The sequence below is a fragment of the Plecotus auritus genome, assembly GCF_963455305.1.
Source record: "Plecotus auritus genome assembly, chromosome: 2".
Classification (NCBI taxonomy): domain Eukaryota; kingdom Metazoa; phylum Chordata; class Mammalia; order Chiroptera; family Vespertilionidae; genus Plecotus; species Plecotus auritus.
This window is the reverse complement of record NC_137771.1, coordinates 222,635,557-222,650,450: the sequence shown is the minus strand read 5'-3', so window position 1 is coordinate 222,650,450 and position 14,894 is coordinate 222,635,557. Positions and strand designations below refer to the sequence as shown.

The window sequence follows — 14,894 nt, the reverse complement described above, 5'->3', positions numbered from 1 at the left end:
TATAAAAACCCCAGAAATGTACCTGTCACAGCTCTGGAGGCTGGAAGTCCAAGGTCAAGGTGCTGGCAGATTTGGTGTCTGGTGAGGGCCCACTCCTGGTTCACAGATGTGCCTTCTCGCTGTCCCCTCATGGGGGGAGGGCAGGGGGCGCTCTGGGGTCTCTTCCAGAGAACAATGATCCACTCCTGAGGGCCACCCTCACGGCCTGACCACCTCCCAAAGGTCCTACCTTTGTGGGTGCAACTCTGGCTCAGGCCACGCTCCAGCTGCCATGCAAGGGGACAACGCACTGGCATTCCTGAGGAGCTGGGTCCTCTGCATGGAACAGGCCGAGTTCAGCGAAATCCCAGGTCCTCCATCGTCCCTCTCCCTGGGGAAGTGTGCTGGGCCAGGCTCTCTGTGAAGGCACAGGCGGGTCCAGGCCCCATTGGAAAGACACCTGCCCCTGGGGGTCTCCCTTTTTCTGGAGCAACTGTGGGAAGCAGACCTACCGATGGGGAGAGAGTGGGCTGCGCAGCTCCGAGGCGGCGTGGGTGTGGAGTGCCACGCGTCAGGTGCCTCTGGGACGGCCAGCGCCTGCACCTGGGACGGTGGGGCCCCAGGAGGGGGAGCCTCAGCTCTGTGGGGAGCAGGGCGCAGGTGGGAGGGCTGGTAAGCCAGCTGTGTCCAGGCAGCTCAGGGCCATGTCTGGTAACTGTGCTGACTGCATCACCACGCAAGTATGACCATCCGGTCCTGCCACTGCAAAGCAAGGACCCCTTGATGCTGATGCACTCAAGCGAGAATAAAAACTGAGGAGGAGGCAGCCAGTGGCCCAGCCATCTCCCCCTTTCCGCCAGCATCTGTTTGTGTGTGTTTTTAATCTTTTTTATTGATTTCAGAGAGGGAGAGGGAGAGATAGAAACATCAATGATGAGAGAGTATCATTGATCATCTGCCTCCTGCACGCCCCACAGTGGGGATTGAGCCTACAACCCAGGCATGTGGCCTGATCAGGAATCGAACCGTGACCTCCTAATTCATAGGTCGACGCTCAACCTCTGAGCCATGATGGCTGGGCCCGGCATCTGTTTTTAATGCAGTGAAAGGACTGTTTGCAGGTGGTTATGTCCCATCGCTGTTAGTGGAGCCAAACACCACGTGGTAATCTGACTTCACCAAGAAGCACAGGGTATGGACGAACCAAGAGTGATGAACAGCACCCACCGCCACTGCCCAGGGATGCTCTGAGAAGTCGACCGTGTGCAGGACCTGCAGGCCTGGCGCAAACAAGAAGGTGCTCAGAATTTGCTGACTGTTAAAAGAATGAACCCTTCACTGGCCAAATGAACTGCTACCTGATGCTATCAAATACATGACTCAAGTGTGTAAGACATTTCAGAGTTCAAATCCTTAGGAGACCGGATGACATGTCAGGTGGTGCATAACTTTACGATGACCATCCCTCAAATCGCAATATGTAATTTTTAATCCTCATCCAAGGATATTCTTTCCATTGATTTTTAGAGAGAATAGAATGGAAGGAAGGGAGGGGGGAGAAAAAGAGAAACATTGATGTGTGATGTGCAGGTCGATGCTCTAACCCCTGAATCACACCAGCCAGAGCGGATATGTCATTTAATATTTGACCATTGAGGGAATGTTCCAGACTACCAGCCCAAAAAATGCCTGGAGGAAGCTTTCCCCTCTGGCTCCTCATCCTTTTTTGTGTCTGCTCTCTAATCTAAGCTTTGCAAGAAATGCTACCTGCACCTTCTTTGTTGACCTTTTTTAACCCCTGGGAAAGCCTGTGAGACCTCACAGAACATTTCAAGTAATCCAAACATTTTACGGTTCCAGGCTGCAGAGCAATCAAACTGTCGTCGGCAGCAGGAAAACAACTGTTCTCCAAACATGTCAAATGCGTCACCTACTTGGAACAGGCGGTTTGAGCGAGGGCCAGCGATGGAAAACACAGGTCACAGCACCTTTTATTGTTCATTAAACAAACTGATGGGACACAAAACACACTAACTTCTCCGAACAGTCTTAGTGAGCTTCAAAACCAAAGGCAACGTCCCGACAGCGCCTCCAGGTGGGAAGCACGGGCCTTACACCTTTGGACATGGGAGCTGGGGAAACACGCGTGCAGTCCGTGAATCTGACTCCCACGCCCGGATTCTCCAAAGCGGTTTCCTGTAGGACACAGAGGTGGTACCGGCAGAGAACACGTCCCAGGGGACAGCCGATCCAGAGGCTCAGTCCCTTCCTGCCGCCGAGCTCGGAAGTCAGGTGTCTGAATTGGGGGTCCAACTCCCCAAGGTTCGCGCCGTCTTGTGGCCCAGAATGACACAACGTTACAAATCCAGAGGCCCCAAATAAATTCTCATGATTTATTCATTTAGAACAACCGAGATGGATTCACAGAGCCTGGTGGCCACGAAGGCTGGAGCTAATTTGCTTTTATGGCTACAGCTGTGCAACTGGGATCGGTTAAAGAATGAAACATTCCCACCGGTGAACAGTGACACAGGCGCAGAACCACCTACAGTCAGTGATGCGGGGCTGAGCAGAGCTTGGGGTCCTAGCTCCCCAGCCTTTTCCACATGCACGCAGAGCAACGAACTGTCTTAAGACACCTGAACCCATTCCCCTCAGACAGCAACCCTATGAATACCAAATCCATCCACAGGAAACTCAGCACTCCATGTCATTTTTATTTGGAGTTCTCACTTACTATAACAAGAAGTGTTATTATTCGCCCGTTATTTAAACGAACAGCGGTAGGACACCAGGCCACACAACCTACGTTAGGCTCTTTAAGAACATCCGGTGCATTCTTACTCTAGGCACAAACACAACTTCTTTAAAAAAATAAAACTGTGATTTAAAAGGCCTTTGCGTCACGAGGAAGAGGAATAAACGGGAAATGCTAGCAGATGTTTGATCATGTCTGTTGTTTTTTTTTTTTTTTACTTGGTCATTTGCCCTTTATATTCTGCAAATGCAAAAAGGAATTGTCAGTGTGTCGGTGATTCTTAAAAAATCTCTTAGGAACCCTGGCATTCTGGGCAATTCCGTGGGTACCTGGACCCCTTACATTTGGAGAACGGAGGCAATATTTTAGAAAATCTATCACCCCTCGTCCAGATTCCTTTGATGAAACTATTATGTAAAAAGCAGGTAGTTATATACATAAATAACATAAAAATAATTATCATAAATTAAAAAGTCAAACTATCTCCCACAATTACTTCAACCACCCGAGGCGAGAGCTGGGAGTGTCTGAATGAGCTGTTGGAGGAGGGGGACTCTGCAGGCCTTCCCCGCCGCCTGGGTGAGGAGTCCCCTCAGTTCGTGAAGGCGTGTATTGCACAAAACAAACGCTAGCCCTGTCCTCAGAATCTCGCCACTCGGAACAAAGTGAAGTGCTGAGAAAATTCATTTTGCGCGACAAATCGTCCTCAGCCTCACTGGCAATATCATTTAGCCACTGCCCACTCCTATGCAGTCTTTCTTCACGAGGGTCTCCCAAATCATACAGGGTCTGGGACAGAGTGAGCAAGGACAAATAAGGCAAATTTATCTTTTCATTTTGGACAGCGTTAAAAATATCAGGAGAGTAAAAATCAAACTTCGTTCTGTTTCGCTGGCTGAGAGGCAGGAGGGTGGGCTGCTGGTGGGCCTCAGCCTCGCCCCACCACCTGGATGGGTGCACGGACGCAGGGCGTGTCCCGGAAAGCAGACCGGGTTGCTAATCAGCACGTTCGTGGGTGCATTAGTGGCTCTCCTGCTGAACTAACCTCTGCTTTCCTTACTGCCCGGCAGGAAACAGCAGTATCACTGTGTTTTAGAAAAACCCATGCTTTCCAAGCTTATTCCACATTTGTATAGAAAATTCATCTTGAACCACATCAACCTTTGGAATTAAAGTTTAAACAGAAGAAAACACATGAATTTCTCCCCTGTTCTCCAGTTCAGGGGGCTTTGGCTGAGCCTCAGTCATGATAAATACATGTGGTGGCAGGATACCCACAGGTGCCCCCAGCAGGGGCAGCATGAGGCTTCCTTGTTGCCCACAACGGTGTGCCCCTTTGCCCTGGGGCAGCTGTGTAGGCTGGACATGGACCAACCGTCCTACAGTGCAAGTGACTCCAGCATGTTAAAATAAAAACAGAAAAACATGGCCACAATGGAGTCTTGAATACATACAATATGCTTGAAATAAAGTAAAAAAGAAAAAATGATCCTAAAAATCAATTAAATTATGAAGAGGCCTTTATGCCTGAGTCAGTGACCTCATGACCCCTGCCCGGGATGACCCTGAAGCCAGAGGAGGCCCCGTGCTCGCACAACCATCTTCTCACACATGGTTTCAGCCTGAAGTCGTGAAACAAATTCGCCTCAACTCAGATTCCAAAGTAGAGACTCAGTGTTACCTTAACTTCTACCTGCTCACTCGCAAAAACTATCCAGAAGCAAGGAGAGAGCTGCGTGTCACTGCAGCTTGTTGCCACCCGTGGGACTGTCCACGTTTTGACACAGTAACTGAGTTCCAGAGGACAAATAAAACAGACCACTTATGCTCCTAATAACATGGGGCTGCCTCCTGGGATCCTGCTTCTCTCGAAGGGTTGCTTTCTGGAGCCGTGTCCACCGGACCCCCTTTTGCTGGGGAAGGCTGGGGGCGTGGCCACAGCCCAACTGGCTGCCCGGCTAAGGCAGCGCCTGCAACCTGCTTGGGTCTACGGCCACCTGCTGCAGCCAAGCTGGTGGACCATGATGGTTGCTGGGGGATTTGGAGACAATTCTGCAAAAGCTAAGTCAACCTTACTTGCATTGCAACGGATGATTCTTTTTTCTGTTTGGTATCCAGCAAACAAATCTCAACAATACACCAGGCAGCCTCTCTGAGGTTCCCCTTGCAAGTCCTCCGCCAGGCGCCTCAGTAGCTGTACATCTGCTGCTGCTGCTCGGCCGGCACCTGGGGCTGCGCCGCCGGCGGAGGGGCGGCCTGCGGCTGCGGGGCCGGCAGCACGTCAGTTTGGGGCACGGCCCGCCACGTGAGCGGGTGCTGGTCACTGAGCTGGTTTCCCAGGGGCGTGATGGAGTTGACCAGCGTGGTCAGGTTGATGAAGTGGGCCACGGACTGCGGGTTCGAGGTTTCCGGCTGAGGGTGCAGCTGGATGTCGTTCTGGCGGTTGTGCAACATGGCGGAGCCACTGACGGTGTCAAAGGTCACGGTCAGGATCGAGTTGTCCAGCTGCAGCTGACGTTCCGGGGTGGTTAGGTGCCCAACGGCCACCGGCTGGAGGTTGGTAAACTGAGTCCCGGCTGCCGTGGTGATGGGCGTCACGGTGATGTTGGTTAAGCCAACCGAGCTCGATGGAGTGGTCACGTTCGGGTCCCCCAGCGTCACCACCACCTGGAAGAGCCAACATAAGCAGTGAGTTCCTGAACAGGGAGAAGGCAGGTTCCCTCTGCACGTGACAGAGGCGGGCTCATCACGCTGGGATAAGCACAGCCCGAAGGAGAGAGCGAAGCATCTTCGGGTGAAAGATGAAATCAAGTTAATTTTGTCCTGAAACAATAACTCTGGTGAAAAGGAGAAAAAAGACACAGACATAAGCACAGAGGCCATTAGGTGGAACTGAGAAGCAAATGATTCCACGGGCTAGAAAACAATGGAGGAAAGTAATAACGAGAAAGACAGGTCAGTGTACATTCGCCCTCTAAAGGGCCGTGGTGGTGGTCAGTGAAAAGCCCGACCAGGAAGCTAACAGGGCAGCGAACAAGTCTGCAGGAGCAACAGCTAATAGATAACAAGACAGCAGCTTTCTGTCTGGTGCACAGGGATGGAAGACCAAGTAAACGTGTGCACGCAGCACCACACACACTGACGAGAGATTTGGGGGCCTCAAACCCAAGGGGTGGAGGATGAGCAAAGGGGAAGATTCTATTTCAGGCAGCAGACTGGCTGGCCACCTGCGTCCTCCCGTCCTCCAACCCCCTCAGGGCGGCTCCTTCGGTTTGCAGGGTCCACTCTCCCTGACTGGGCGGCAGGTGCACTGGGCCATTTCCACAATGAAGAGACACTCTTAGACCCTCCTGATGCCCGACCAGGGGAGCGGCTCTCCTTACATCCAGAGTGTCCTGCTGCCACTCACCATGCATGACAAGTGTGATTTCTCGGTCTACACTGGGAAGCGCTTCGGCGGGAGAGTGCTTAGGTGAAAAACGGCCCCCACAGGCATGACAGACAGGGAGGGGAGCGGGTACGTGTGGACCCGCACCCGCCTCAATCCCCCCCGCTGGCGCCCAGGGCAGCTGCCCCCCGCACAGTGACTGGGCCCCAGCTCCAGCACAGGAAGCAGCCACCTGCTGGATGCTCTGCACGGCGGAGTCGGTCTCGTCGCCCACGCCGCCCGTGAACGCGGGCTCCTTCTCCGAGTACTCGCTGAAGGCTGCGTCCTCTGGCACCGGTGCCCCTGCCTCCTCCTCCGGCTTCTGCTTCCTCTTGTGGCTTCTCCTGGCGGCTTTCACGGGCTTCCCTTCTGCCAAATCTTCCTGCTCCAGACTCAGCTCCGGCTGCAGGAAAAGAAGTTTCAGCAACTCGCAGGCCAATGGGTCGTGAGCCCAGGTGGCCAGCGTGGTCCAGGGACACATCCAGGGACACATGCAGGGTCAGCGCTGAGGCTCTCGGGCCTCCAGCTGCCGCAGGAAACACAGTGGCCAGAGTCTGTCTGATCACTTGCATTTCTAAAGATCGAGGCAAGTTCCAGGGATTTTTGTTAAGTGGAGGAAATGACATATAAGTCACATTTTAAAAAGCTACATTTTGGGATGAAATACAAACAAAAATATAAAAAACAAAAATTTGTAAGCCACTGTTTCAGTCCTGATGAGCTGGGCCTGAGGCTACAAATGTTTCCACATCAGGTTCTCACCCCCAGAATGCCTTGGATCAAAACGGGTTTGACCACAGGAACAAGTCGGTCATCTCCTCGGGGGACAGCAAACAGGCCCAGCCATCACAGCGACCCAGATGGTGCCCCACACGCTTTTCTGGGAGATGGTGCCCCACGGCCAGTCGCTGAGGCCCCTGGGCAGGGGCGTCCAGCCAGGAACTCCACTCCGGTCCTCCACCCTCCCGGACCTCGGGCCATCCCATGAGACTTGGTCCGGTCCAGTGGCAGAGAGACCCAGAAGAAACCTGCCAGGCATGGTCACGTGGGACTGCCCTCACCGGGGGGCGGGGGGGAGGGGGGAAGGCTTGGGGGCACTACAGGCATTCTCACACTCACTCAGTCCAGCCTGGCACCTGAGCACTGTGCTCAAAACACCATTTCAAAAAAAAGAGGTAGAAATATGACTTTAAAATAGCTCAGAGTGTATCATGTTCTCTTTATAATACAAGAAATTTTTATGAAGGCATTGCCTAAAAACTCCTTTAAAAAGTGGGTTCATCTAATACATGGAAAGTGAATTTTCCTATATAACCTAATTATGCTAAGTTTTCCTGGGAACTATCAGTGATGGTTAATGTTAAGTGCCAACTTGGCTGGGGTAGGGGGCCGACTGTTTGGTCAAACACGGTCCAGATGTTGCTGTGAAGGTATTCTTTAGACGACATCAACATTAAATCAGCGGACACTGAGGAAAGCAGACTGCCCTCTGTTGTGGGTGGGCCTCATCCAACCAGGTGAAGGCGCTGGGAGAAAAGACTGCGGGCCCTGGAGGCAAAGGGAGTTCTGCCTCCATTGGCCTTCAGACGTGAGCTGCAACATCAACCTGCCTGGGTCTCCAGTCTGCCCTCCACCCTGAGATTTCACACCTACCAGCCTCCACGTCACATCAGTGACTCCTTAAAGTTCTAGAAACTTACAGAAACTAAAAGGCTCTTGGAGAGAAGACTGACCAAAAAGATGAAGCATGAAACGAAGGTGAGACACAAAGCACGGACTACGGGGCTTCCCAAAGTGCTCCCGACACCTGCCTGGGTTCTGGAGGCCCCACTCCGAGGGTGTCTGCGTATCTGGGAGTCCCCATGCCACGCCCGCCCCGCAGGGCCGCTCTGTGCTCACCTGCACGATGCCGATGGAGGAGGCGTCAATGGTGGTGGTCTCCGGCAGGTGGTCCAGGTCGTCGATCCTCACGGCCAGCACCTGCAGGAGAGCCGGGGCAGTGAGCGGGATGGCTCTCCTTACTCCGTCATGGGCATCGTCCATGTGTCCATCAGGACTGACCTTGGAAGCCTGCTTCCAGAATCCCACCCACTCCTGTCCTCCCCTCACGCCAGGTGCCCTCACCTCCCGTGTCTGCAATGAACTTGCACGTGGAGGGTGCCCCCCCTGACCCTGTCACCCATGTCTGAGGGGGACACTGTCTTTCCTCCCTTTTTTGTCTACTAATGTGCTTTCAGCAAGCGAAGTTTCAGTGAATCTTATTTCATATTCATGTCCCATAAGGAATTACCAAAAACGAGACATTTATACCTTAAACATTACTTTTTAACTTGCCCAAGCTGGGTACCTCCGCCCCCACCTTCTCTCCATGAGCCACACTGCCTGGCCCTGACTGCAGCCCCCACGCCGAGTTCACGCCCTCCCGGGCCCACACGTCCCTTCCACCAGCTGTGGGGTCCTCGACCATGAACCTGTCTCTGCCGGTTGCCCCTGGACTGTGGTTACTTAAGCGAATCAAATCAGAAGTGAGACAATGGAACACGCATGCAGAGAGGGAACCAACACTCCAAAAAGGTGAAAGGCAGGAGAGTTACGAAGAACGGGAATTCGCTGTAGAAAAACTACAAGATCAGGGAAACTGCAGAAGTCTGTCTGTAAGTGTTCCTCATCCAAACAGCTGGTGACCCGGCACTGCTGGTGACCCGGCACTGCTTGTGGGCCCCGGCACTGCTGGTGGGCCGGCACTGCTGGTGGGCCCCGGCACTGCTGGTGACCCGGCACTGCTGGTGGGCCCCGGCACTGCTGGTGGGCCCCGGCACTGCTGGTGGGCCCCGGCACTGCTGGTGACCCGGCACTGCTGGTGGGCCCCGGCACTGCTGGTGGGCCCCGGCACTGCTGGTGGCCCCGGCACTGCTGGTGACCCCGCACTGCTGGTGGGCCCCGGCACTGCTGGTGGGCCCCGGCACTGCTGGTGGCCCCGGCACTGCTGGTGGCCCCGCACTGCTGGTGACCCGGCACTGCTGGTGACCCCGGCACTGCTGGTGACCCGGCACTGCTGGTGACCCCGGCACTGCTGGAGGGCCCCGGGCTGCCGAGGACATGGCGAGGCTCCCGGGGAGACGATGATGTATCCTCCCCACAGTGAGGCCGACTGTGCTCTTACAACAGCAAAGGTAATTTACGTTCATTAAAGGAAATAATTAAAAATGGAGAAACAGAGTGGGGCCTTCCCCCCCCGCCCCATGTGGGAGTCCATTCTGTGGGACTCTTTCCCTCACCCTACATGGGAGTCTGTACTTGCTCTCCAATAAATCCCCACCTTTGCTATAAAAAAAAAAGGGGGGGGAGAAGCACATAGAGAAATGACCCTAACTTCACCCCCAGGAGAAAACCACTGTGTCCTGCGTCCTTCCTCTCTCTTCTCACCTGTCTCCTTTACACGACAAGGGCGAGTATTGCAGACACACGCACAGCGCGTTGGACGTGTGCTGTATTACTCACACAGCGCATCCTGCCTTCTCACAGTTTTATGTAGAACTCTGTTTATAGAGCCAAGCACATTGCTAATCCATCACCAATGTAACCCATTCCTCTGGCTTGGCATGGAGGTGTCCGAAGCATCATTCCTGAAGCACCGGAGACACCGCCCTGCTGCCTTCCACGGGACAGCCACGGCAGGGCCGCACCAGCCAGCCGGCATGGTCCCTCTGAACCTAAAACCCTCCGGGCTCTCTCGTGGAGGGAGGGTGGCACCTGCCACGTTAGCACCTGCGTCCCTGGGAGTCAGTGAAGGGGAGTGCCGTTTCCTGTTCTTTAACCAGAGGCAGGTCCTTTCCGAACTGCCTCTCACGCACACGCTGAATGCTTATTTCTCTACAGTCAAGTCGGTGTCTGTGAACGGCGGTCATAGCGCACACGCAATTTCCAGCTTGCTCGCTCATTAACTCCGTCACTTCTAAGTGTCACGTGGCTTACGTAGCCAAAGCTGAGGTGTTTGCTCGTGACACCTTTCGCTGCTCTTCTGCTTAGACTCTAAGGCCCAGGACCCCCCTAACCATCCTTGTGCCCCGGATCCCCCTAGCGCCTGTGTGGGAAGTCCTTCGCCAGGAAGGACATGCTGACGGAGCACATGCACGTGCACGACAGCATCCCTAGAGCCTTCCCTCTGGTGATCTGAGCTGGTTGCCTGCATTTCCTTCCAGGTTTGTTTTCCAGTTAGCTTCTTTTTAAAGCGCAGTGAGTTATTAATGCCCTGGACCTTCCTCTAGAACCGGCTTCCAGATGAGCCAGTCTTCTGGCTTCCACAAGTTCGCCCTCTGGGTCCTCAAAGCCACCCTGTGACCGCCCCCAACACCACCTGGACACTCCCCGCTCTGCACGTTTTCTTAGCCACTCAAAGGAAAGACTGGGGCAGGGGCAGGCTTCTCCTTTCACCTTCCGGTAGTTCCAGTGAAAATGAAGCTGGAACCTTAGCAAATAACAAGCAAGGCTCTTCCCTCTGTTCATTCAGGGCCGCCCTCCCACATGCAGGTGCGATGCAGAGGGAACCTAAGACCCAGGCCCGGCCTCGAGGAATTCCGGGTCTGCAAAGGGAGACAGACCCATGAGCCAGGGTGGTGGGATCTTCCGTCCAAAGCAGCTCACACCAGGCAGAGGGCAGAGGGACCAGGCCGGTGGGGGTGGGGGTGGGGGCAGGGAGGAGGGTGCTCACCTCTGGGTGCTTGCGTCGCATGTGTCTGCTCATGGAGGCCCTGGTGGACACCTTGGTCCCGCACAGCTGGCAGCTCTGTGCCTCGACCTTGTCATGCGTGAGCTGCACGTGCTTCTGCAGCATGTACTCGGTGACGTATTTCTTGTCACACACGGAGCAGGTCCACTGCTTGCCCACTACACACACACACACACACACACACACAGGCACACACAGGCACATAGGCACACACACACAGACACACAAAGATGCACACACAGACACACATACGCGCACACAGACACACAGAGACACACACACAGACACACATACGCGCACACACACAGACACACAGAGACACACAGACACACACAGACACACACACAGACACACACGCACACACACACAGACACACACAGACACACACAGACACACATGCACACACAGACACACAGACACACAAAGAGACACACACACAGACACACATGCACACACAGACACACACAGACACACATGCACACACACACAGACACACACACACACAGAGAGAGGAAAAGACAAGCACAGGTCATGAGCGAGGCTGTCCCATAGCCTGCAGGATAGGCAGGAGGCCGCTTCACCCTCTGCATGTGCTGCTGGGACCGTCCCAGGTCAGGCCAAAGGGACAAGCACAGCCTGAGGCGAGTAGGACAGTGGCCTCCTCCTGTGCTGAGCGTGGAGCCACGTCATTGCTCCAATAATTGAAACTTCAATAGATATTTGAAGGTTGTACTGGGCTGATTTTTAGGAGGCAATGGGCCACCACTGAGGCAGGATGGCACCCAATACTCTAAAATAGTCTGCAATGCAGGGTCACACAGCTGTCCCCCGCCCCCCCCCCCCCACCTCCTCCAGGCCGTACCCTGCTTACCTGTGTGGATGAGCTTGTGGGTCTCCATGGTGTTTCTCTCACTAAAAGTCTTCCCACACAATTCACACATGAAATCTTTAATCCCTGCAGAAAAAGGCACACTTAACTTCAGAGGTTCGTAGTGCTTTAGCTACATGCAGCGGGAGTCTTGTCCCTGACAGGTCGGTACTTGAGGGTACTTGGAGAGGCTGCGGGAAGGCAGGTTGCCAGGAGAGACAGAGTAAACGTTTGCTGGCAGGCACTGAGCTGTGGCTTGGAAACTCTGCCCTCTGCAGGTGGCTTCGCAAGGTGCCTCCTCAGGAAGGGCTGCAGGTCAGTTTCAGCCCAGGGCCCATGGCACTGCAGTCATTCCGAATGAGCAGAATCCGACTCAATGACCTTATTCTGCATTAGCTCATGACGAGGGAAGGCAGACACCATGCTATGAAACAGGTGGTTACGTTAGCCCAGTGCCCCCACAGGCCATCAGTCTGGGGCGATCATCCTGCTTGCCTGCAACCTGGGGAGCAAGCATCGGGTGGGCAAGACAGACGTCCTACCCAAACTGGCAAGAACGTGGACCCGAGAAAGCCTCTGAAACAAAGGTTCCTCCAAAATGGGACAAGACAAGTGAGCTGAAGGGCCCACCAGCTGGGTCCTGTGAGTACATACAGGGCCCCCAGGAGGCACAGGGCCCTGGACCCATCGTGGCTGGAGGAGGGGCCGCAGGGGCAGAGGCCACCGCCCGCTAGCAGTGGGTGCTGCAGCAGGTGGAGCGCGAGGCTGGCACGGCAGAGCAGCAATGTGGAGCGGTACAGTATTGCAGCACTAGAGGCGGGCCGGGACCCAGTCCCGGGGGAACAAGAAAGCTTCCCAGAGAAGGTGAGGCAGATAACGAGCAAGCTTCCCCGGAAGACAAGGGCAGCACACGCTGTACAACCCCAGTGCATGGGGAGCCAAGCAGACCTGCATGGCGGCCTGGACAGACAGCTGAGGCACACAGGTAAGCTGGGCCAGGCTGTGGCAGGACCCAAGGCCGTTTTAGGGAGGACAGCGAACCATGGTAGAAAGGCTCCTGCCGGAATGTCGGACTCAGACAAATCCCTCCACCAGGGGCAAGCTTCCTTCTGTTCTGGTGTCTACCTGAACCCCCCTCACACACCCACATGGACCCACAGGTCAACGTTTACAAACAGCGGGCTCACATTGATGTCGTGGAGGCTGCTTTCCCTCCGTGAGCTCTATGTAAACTACCGCGAATCTCACCACTTTGGATGGCTGCGTTCTTCTTCATGGCTGCACAATGGAGCCATCGCCCTGCCGATGGACACTGAAGATGTCCCAGGATCTGAGGTCAGCTTGTACACACCTCTGGGACCCTGCCTGATCCCTTCCTAGGCACACATTCCCACAGGGAATGGCTGAGCAGGGCAAGGGCTCTGCAGAACGGGCAAGTGTCGCCAAACTCCCGCGGGCGAGTCTGGCAGCGCCTGGACTCCTGTGCGCATGCGCAGTGACACGCACCAGGGCACTGCGAGGACGGGGTGCCTCCCAGATGCCCGCTGCTTCCCCGCACCTCCCAGAGCAGAGCTCGCTCGGACCCCGGCCCGTTGGGAGCTAAGGAAAGTGAGAAGCAGCCAGTGAGGCGCTCTTCCGGGCCGTTTCGGCACGAGGCCCAGCAGTTGCCCGCATGCTGGCGCCCGGCCAGGACTCACCGATGTGCCGCTTGTAGTGCTTGAGCATGTTGACCTTCTGCGCGAACTTGCGGTGGCACTCCTTGCACTCGTACTCCTTGATGCCCTTGTGCAGCTTCATGTGGTGGCGCAGCGCGTGCTTAGTCTTCATGCCTGCGGACAGAGGCAGGTGGGCGCCCGCCACGCCCCCCTGCGCCACCGTGCCCGCACCTGGACCCCCCTACAGAAACCGCGCCCTGGACCCATCTCTGCCCATGCCCAGGATCCCCCTAGCCATCCTTGTGCCCTGGATCCCCCTAACGCCTATGCCCCTGACCCCCCTCCGGTGCCCACACCCCAACCTTTGGGCAGGCACAGGTGTCAGGGACTGCAGAAAGGGGGAAGGGAAGGAGGGCTCCGCTCCGAAAGGCTCTTCCCCCAACGGGGGGCAGGCTGCTGCACCCCTGAAGGCCCGGCTCCAGCGCCACGTGGGTGTGCCTGCGACCGTACCTTTCCCGCACTCGGCGCACAGGTATTCCCGGATGTTGTCGTGCACGCGCATGTGCTCCTTCAGCATGTCCTTCCTGGCGAAGGACTTCCCACACTGCTCGCAGGCATGGCTCTTCACACCTACCAACAAACGCACCCCGATGTCAATCCTGGAAGACCCGCAGGCGTGGTTAAGGCATCAAGGCAGTAACTGGAAGGAAGGCAGCCTCCCCACAGCCGGAAGCACGGGCCACCCCTTCCTCCACCTCCTCAGAGCCTTCCTCTGGCTCTTTGGCAAGGAGGCTCCGAGGACCTGGAGCGGGTGATGAGGTAGGGACGTGCTGGAGCGGACACCGTGGCCAGGACAGGAGAAGTGGGACAGAGGAATGCGCTGAGGGGGACGATGCGCGACTGTTCTGCGCACGAAGCCCGCAGCGAAGGCAGCCTACCCCGTTCGGCCCGGGGCCTGTGCCTGGCAGGAGCACCTACCCGTGTGGATGAGTTTATGCCGCTCCAGGTTCCCGATGCTGTTGAAGATCCGCCCGCAGATCTCGCAGGGGTGAATGTACCTGAAACCAGATGGAAGCCTCAGGGCGGCCCCGCATGTGGGGGACCGCCTGCAGCAGGCACACCTTTCCTAGGCACCGTGAGACCAACAGGTATAATGGAGATGACAGAAGACAAAGACTGTAGGGCTGTCATGAACTTCATGTGGCCCCCAATTCAAACCCATGTTTCAGCCCTGACCCCCAGTTCCCCAGAATGTGACTGTATCTGGAGATCAGGGCTTAACAAGTGATGAGGTTAGGATGAGGTCTCTGGAACGAGCCCTGAGCCAGTATGACTGATGTCCTTAGGAAAAGGGGAAGTGTGGACACAGAGGCACAGGTAGCGGATGACCATGTGCAGACACGGGTGATGAGGGCCGTGTATAAGCCAAGGAGGGGCCTGGGGCAGAGTCTCTCTCACAGTCGGGGGGCCTCCGGCCT

The 14,894-nt window shown here is 55.5% G+C and overlaps 1 protein-coding gene across 1 annotated transcript in view; it reads right to left on the bottom strand.

The window, feature by feature from the left end:
* Positions 1-1,952: 1,952 nt before the first annotated feature.
* PRDM15 (PR/SET domain 15) overlaps positions 1,953-14,894 on the bottom strand; it is a 37,306-nt gene continuing 24,364 nt past the window's right edge. The window contains exons 16-23 of the mRNA XM_080655191.1: positions 14,395-14,474; positions 13,927-14,046; positions 13,459-13,590; positions 11,765-11,848; positions 10,876-11,051; positions 8,064-8,144; positions 6,358-6,567; positions 1,953-5,404 (exon numbers count right to left, since the gene is read on the bottom strand). Of these exons, the coding sequence (XP_080511317.1) occupies positions 4,925-5,404; positions 6,358-6,567; positions 8,064-8,144; positions 10,876-11,051; positions 11,765-11,848; positions 13,459-13,590; positions 13,927-14,046; positions 14,395-14,474 (1,363 nt within the window). The 3' untranslated portion in view covers positions 1,953-4,924. The remainder of the gene's footprint in view (positions 5,405-6,357; positions 6,568-8,063; positions 8,145-10,875; positions 11,052-11,764; positions 11,849-13,458; positions 13,591-13,926; positions 14,047-14,394; positions 14,475-14,894) is intronic.